Source organism: Pleurodeles waltl, chromosome 7 (genome assembly GCF_031143425.1).
Source record: "Pleurodeles waltl isolate 20211129_DDA chromosome 7, aPleWal1.hap1.20221129, whole genome shotgun sequence".
NCBI lineage: Eukaryota > Metazoa > Chordata > Amphibia > Caudata > Salamandridae > Pleurodeles > Pleurodeles waltl.
Genome location: NC_090446.1, coordinates 1,513,557,979 through 1,513,565,107, shown reverse-complemented (window position 1 = coordinate 1,513,565,107; position 7,129 = coordinate 1,513,557,979). Strand labels below are relative to the sequence as shown.

Genomic DNA, 7,129 nt, shown 5'->3' with positions numbered 1-7,129 from the left:
AGTGAGTCACCCAGTTGACATAACAGGTGATCAGCACAGCTGGGAGAGGTCAGATGCAGATGGATGGACCAGGTTAGAGTCAATGTATATGGTGAAACACCAGCTCGCATCCATAGGAATGGCAGGTTTGTGCAACACATGTGGCATTGACATTTGAGCATCTCCACATGCAGTCAGAATGATGCCTTGATACAGGAGTCCAAAACCTACACATAGCTAACCATAATGCCAGATCCACATCTCCTACATTGATAAGGTAGTACCTACTGATTCCCACTAGTCTACAAACATTTGTCACTTACTACAATGGCACAGAAGCTATAGTGAGACAGCAAACACGATACAACCAGAGCCAAGTACAAGGAAATAGTCAGTACCCACCCCCTTGTGGCTGCCGTGCTGCCCTCAAACGCCCATCCACCTCAGGGTAGGCCTCCACCAAAATGCAGGCCATTAGTCGGGTCCGGGTCCAATGGGCACCCCTCACTCGTTGGCAGGACATCCCCAGTTGGGCCTCTGCAGTCTTGTGGGCCAGGCGTCCCAGGTCCACTTGCAACAATGGGTGCTCTGCTGGCTGTGGACCCCCAAGGTCCGCACTTGCTTGGCGATAGCACGCCAGATTCCTTTCTTCTGATGTGCATTCACCTGTATGGATGACACAGACAAAAGGGGAAATCATGTGCACGTGCCCCATAGCAACAGGAGTTGACACTACACAACTGTAACAGCAAGTGATCACACATACCCATCCTCTCAGCACACACGCCTGTACAGTATGCCACATGCATGCATCTACTCCAACAACTGTTCACATTGCTGACTCACTGTCACACACATCACCAAGCACACATGGCAGGGGCATTGAACTCACCTGCCCATACAGGGGTAGGACCTCCTCCACCAGCTTCTCCAGCTCTTTCTGTGTGAAGGCAGGGGCCCTATCACCTGCAGGACGTGGCATGATTGCTCCCAGAGTCAGTACACAGCAGCTCATGTAGTGGAGGTCTTGCTAGCAACAGTGTTAGGAGTCAAGTGAACAAGACTGCATAAAATGGCAGTCACGGCCGCCACGTACAGGACCATCACCGACGTCGGTCATTGCTATTGGCTACAGTCCGCCATTGGCATCAATGTTAACCTATGACAAGTTGCACAGTGGTTGCGACCGCCATGATGATATCTGCCGGCGGACTTAGGTCACTTCCAACTGTCCAGAACAGTAGGTCCGGCGCCTGGAATTTTGGGCACATGTACTTGATACATGTGCTTAAATAAGAGTGTCAGACACCTAATTGTCCTGATATCTGTGTCACCCAATGTTGTGATTTTGTGGTTGTGATAGAGAATGGGCCAATCATGATAAAATGATTTGTTGAGCAGAAATACATGTGGATAGTTCTGTGTAGCTACTCTGAGGTATATAGGCCTCAGATAAACATACATTCATTTAATTAAATATGCGTAATCAGTGGAGGACTGCACAGTCCCCTACACTTTTCCTGATTCATGTGTCATTTGTTGAATCCAACTCACATTTCTGAAAATGTGCTGCAATTACGGTGTATGATGTGCATTTCTGTGGTCTGTATTGTTTGTGTCAGCACTGCTAAGCAACCCCTACACATGTTAGCTATCTGCTACTATTCCATGTGCTGCTGACGTGTGCCTACTGCATGACTCATTGTACATTCTCTCCTCTATACATGAGGGAAATGAGACAACAACCAGTGTACCGTCCACTGGTAGACCTGGCAACCATGGAGGACAGGCATGTCATCTAGACCTATCTGACTCGCCAGACCATCATGGATCTATGTAGACAGTTGGAGCCAGATCCGATGCCAGGCAATCGCAATCCCTATTGCATACCTCCCATCATTTAAGTATTGTCAGTGCTACACTTCTTGGCCACAGGGTCATTCCAGAATACTGTCGCCCTAACAGCAGGGACGTCTCAGCCCATGTTCATTCTGGTGTTGAGGGATGTACTGTGTGCTTTCTTGAAACACCTGGACAGCTAAATCAGATTTCCCCAAAGAGCAGATATGGCCTATGTGAAGGTGGACTTTGATCAGATGGAGCAGATCCCTTATGTGGTAGGGGCTATTGATATCACCGATGTATCCCTGGTCCCTCCCACTGTCAATGAACAGGTGTATGGGAACAGAAAGACCTACCACTCTATCAACGTGCAGGTTGTGTGTCTGGCCAACCAGTACCTCTCCCAAGTGACAGCCAAGTTTCCGGGTTCAGTGCATGACTCCTACATTATGTGGAACAGCAATGTCCCACACATAATGGTACGACTACACACAGAGAGGGCCTGGCTGGTTGGTAAGTAAGCATTGTAATGTGTTATTATGTAATGTGACTTGTCATCACTATATTCCCACTCACTAAACCTTCAATTCAATGAGTTATACCATTGTGTTCACAGATGACTCGGGCTATCCAAATCTTCCATGGCTGTTGACACCTGCGAAGTACCCAGCCACCCCTGGGGAACTCCATTTCAATGAGGCCCACGGGAGGACAAGGCGTGTCATCGAACGAACCTTCGGCCTCCTGAAGGCAAGATTCAAGTGCCTGGACCTATCTGGAGGTGCCCTCCTCTACTCGCCCCACAAGGTTTGCCAAATCACCGTAGCCCGCTGCATGCACCACAATCAAGCCCTGAGGCATCAGATACCATTGCTAGCTGATGGTGGTGAGGCAGCTGTACTTTTGGCTACACATGGTGACATGGAAAGTGATGAAGAGCCAGAGGAAGAAGGAGCAGCCGAATGTAGAACAGAGCTCATCAATCGGTACTTCCAGTGACATATAGGTATGTGGGGTGGGCCTTTTCAAGTCTTGTCTGTGCACAATTAGAAGTGGATAGCTTACATTACACCTCCTGACCTTTGGCATATGTGATGGTGTAATGATGTCCAATGCCTATATGTGAGTAGTGGAAGCGGAAAGTTATAATGTAAGGTGTACAGTATTAGTTGTTCACCTCTAACATGTTTTGTTACAACTGATTCAAATCAAATCATTAACATTTATAAAGCGCGCTACTCACCCGTGCGGGTCTCAAGGCGCTAGGGGGGAAAGGGGGGGTTATCGCTGCTCGAACAGCCAAGTCTTTAGGAGTCTCCGGAAAGCGGAGTGGTCCTGGGTGGTCCTGAGGCTGGTGGGGAGGGAGTTCCAGGTCTTGGCCGCCAGGAAGGAGAAAGATCTCCCACCCGCCGTGGAGCGGCGGGTGCGAGGGACGGCAGCAAGTGCGAGGCCAGCGGAGCGGAGGGGGCAGGTGGGGACGTAGAAGCTGAGGCGTCTGTTGAGGTATTCCGGTCCCTTGTTGTGGAGGGCTTTGTGTGCGTGGGTGAGAAGACGGAAGGTGATCCTTTTGCTGACTGGGAGCCAATGCAGGTGTCTCAGGTGTGCGGAGATGTGGCTGTTGCGGGGTACGTCGAGGATGAGGCGGGCCGAGGCGTTTTGGATGCGTTGCAGGCGGTTTTGGAGTTTGGCGGTGGTCCCGGCGTAGAGGGTGTTGCCGTAGTCCAGGCGACTCGTGACAAGGGCGTGGGTCACGGTTTTTCTGGTGTCGGCGGGGATCCAGCGGAAGATCTTGCGGAGCATGCGGAGAGTGAGGAAGCAGGCGGAGGACACGGCGTTGACTTGCTTGGTCATGGTGAGAAGAGGGTCCAAGATGAAGCCGAGGTTGCGGGCGTGGTCTGCGGGGGTCGGTGCGGTGCCGAGGGCCGTGGGCCACCAGGAGTCGTCCCAGGCGGACGGGGTGTTGCCGAGGATGAGGACTTCCGTTTTTTCAGAGTTCAGCTTTAGGCGGCTGAGCCTCATCCAATCTGCGACGTCCTTCATACCCTCTTGTAGGTTGGTCTTGGCGCTGGCGGGGTCCTTGGTGAGGGAGAGTACAAGTTGGGTGTCGTCGGCGTAGGAGGTGATGATGATGTCGTGCTTGCGTACGATGTCGGCGAGGGGGCTCATGTAGACATTGAAGAGTGTCGGGCTGAGCGATGAGCCTTGAGGTACGCCGCAGATGATCTTGGTGGGTTCTGAGCGAAACGGAGGGAGGTAAACTCTTTGGGAGCGGTTAGCGAGGAAGGAGGCGATCCAGTCCAGGGCCTGGCCTTGGATCCCGGTGGAGCGTAGGCGGGTGATTAGGGTGCGGTGACAGACGGTGTCAAAGGCAGCCGAGAGGTCGAGGAGAATGAGGGCGACTGTTTCACCGTTGTCCATCAGGGTTCTGATGTCGTCTGTGACTGAGATGAGGGCGGTTTCCGTGCTGTGGTTGGTTCGGAATCCGGTTTGTGAAGGGTCGAGCAGGTTGTTGTCTTCCAGGAAGGTGGTCAGCTGTTTGTTGACGGTCTTTTCTATTACCTTGGCTGGGAAAGGTAGAAGAGAGATGGGGCGGAAGTTTTTCAGGTCGCTTGGGTCAGCCGTAGGTTTCTTTAGTAGGGCGTTGACTTCAGCGTGCTTCCAGCATTCGGGGAAGGTAGCAGAAGAAAAAGAAGAGTTGATGACGGTCTGGAGGTGCGGGGCGATGATGTCGTCGGCTTTGTTAAAGATGAAGTGCGGGCAGGGGTCCGAAGGGGCGCCGGAGTGGATAGAGTTCATGATGGATTTGGTTTCTTCCGTGTTGATGTGGGTCCAGTTGTTGAGGGTGATGTCCGGGGAAGCAGGTTCAGTGGTGTATGGTTGGGTCTGGTGTCCGAAGCTGTCGTGGAGGTCGCTGATCTTGCGATGGAAGAAAGTGGCGAGGGATTCGCACAAATCCTGTGAGGGCGTGACGGCGTTGGTGCTGGCGCTGGGGTTGGAGAACCTTCTCTTCGCAAATGGACTGACCCGTTTAGATCAGGATTACCTGCATTCTCCTTTTCCCATCTCCTCCCATTCACTGGACGTGGATTTCATCTGAGGGTCTGCTACCTAAGGCTTGAGGTATACATTGTCAGTAGTCAATAGTGATTGAGTACACTTCTAAGAGGGGTACATGACAGGTAGCTTGTTTAAGGTATCTTGTGAATGGCCAAAGCCGGGTGCTGTATAGATCCAATCTGGGTGCCCAGGAATGGAAATCATGTTACAAAAGTGATGCACCTGTATATGTGCTTACTGTGTCATCTTGCCTTCCATCCTCATGGTACTCTCTGTCTTGCTCTAATTGCAGATGACACAACAAACATTTGGCTGGTGTTACTGTGTATTTCAACCTCACTCTCTGACTTCTGTCAATGTACATTACTGTTGTCATGTGTGTCCTGCTGAGGGAGCCTCCATCTGAAGGCCATTACACTGCTAGTTCGAATCAGGGGGTCATTACCAAACCACACTTGTGTAGAAGGACAAATATTGTTGGACCATTAAACACACATTTACAGTAGTTGGGTTCAAAAGTGATTTTTTGTGCATTTCAGTTTTGTGACGTGAAATTAATGTGAAGTACATAACAAACAGGTGATAAGTGGACTCATGGTAGATGGATAGATCAGAGTAGCAGCTACAGCATTGCGTCACATAGGTCTGGTGTCCTTGTACCAAGGGCAAATGGAGTTCTGTCTCAATCCAGTCAACAGGGTATATCAGTCCTTCCCCCTGTGATGGCCACTTCTTGGGAAGTGTGGCAAAAATCAATCCCAGGGAGCAACATTCCTCAAAAATCCATCATGGCTAAAAATTATTTTTAGAGGTTATATCTGGCTGAGCCCACCTATGGGTGTGGCTAAAAATCCTAAACACAGCCCTCTCCTGCCCTCTCCTAATCTAATCAAGAGGGCACCTAATTGTCTGGGTTTGCAGGATGTGAGGGAGGTGCTGGGTTGCTCCAAATGTCCTTCTCTGTCTTTGAAGACCAGTTTGGCAGCCCTCCCCCCTTCCTGCTTTCCACCTGCTGAGGGAAGGTCTACTCGCCCAGGCACATCTCTTTTTGTTGAGCCCAAGCCACTTCACACCTCATCAAGGCAGCCTGGCCAGGCTGCCAGAGGCTGGCCAATCATAGCAAAGCAGCAAAACACTACAGGGCTGAAGTTGGCAACTTTTTAGGTAAAGTTTAAAACTCCTTACCTGAACAAGTTATATTACATCCAACAATTGTAAGTTGTGGGATTTATTAAAACAATTGAGTTGATACCAAACTTGAGGTATCTGTCACTTAAGGGGACTTTATAAATTAAAATAAAGTTTCCCCATTTTAGCCTATGGAGGCCATTCACTACAATGAGGAAACAACAAATTTGGCTGTTTTACCTCACCAGGGCTTATAAAACTGTTTTTATAAGGTCCCTGCTTATACTTACATGGCACCCAACCCTAGGGGCACATAGGGCACACCTTAGGGGTGACGTATATGTAAAAATAAGGTCGTTTAAGACTTTGGAAGTACTTTTAATTCCAAAGTCGAATTTGCATGTAACTTTAATTTAAAAGCAGCCATCAAGGCAGGCCTGCCTTTAAAATGTCATTGAGCACCTCAGCAGTGCACCTATGGGTGCACTACATATGCTGGGGTCCCTAAACCTATATGCCCTACCAAATACTAGGGACTTATAGGTAGGTTAAGATTGCCAATTATAATTAACCTAATTTGCATATCCACTTTACACAGAGCACTGGCCCTGGGACTGGTAAGCAGTACCCAGGACACAGCCAAGAGTCAGTACCACCAGTATCTGTCCAAAAAGTTTGGGGGTGACCAGGGCAAAAAGGAGGACTTTCCTACACAGGAGTACCATACTCCATGTTGGGTGCTGTCATCAATGATTAGTACATATGGCACTGCTGATGGGTTATATTACTATTCTGATACTTGACATTACTATTCGACTCTGGTATCTAGTGAGTATTCATGCTTGATAGGTGTCACACAATTTATCTCTACATTGCACTATGATGTCCCATTGGGACCACAGTATAGGGGTATGCAGCGTCATATTCCTGTCTCTTCAGATTGTGCATGTGCACGGAGTCTGGTATCTTACTTTCCAAACCAGGGTCAGTCCATTACGGGCTTGGGGATATGGGTCAGTGTCCATCTGTAATTGTCACTGAGCAGTAGCTGTGTTTAGCCTTGGTTGCCATTGTGGTGTGCCATTGTATTGCTGTCATTGCCATGTACTGGTCCTCAGTCATA

General features: G+C 49.5%; 1 protein-coding gene across 1 annotated transcript; it reads left to right on the top strand.

The window, feature by feature from the left end:
• The first annotated feature begins 2,045 nt into the window (after positions 1-2,045).
• On the top strand, positions 2,046-2,820 carry LOC138247099 (putative nuclease HARBI1). The gene is made up of 2 exons (XM_069201842.1): positions 2,046-2,334; positions 2,438-2,820. Exons 1-2 carry the CDS (start codon positions 2,046-2,048, stop codon positions 2,818-2,820), a joined length of 672 nt encoding a protein of 223 aa, XP_069057943.1.
• The last annotated feature ends 4,309 nt before the right edge of the window (positions 2,821-7,129 follow it).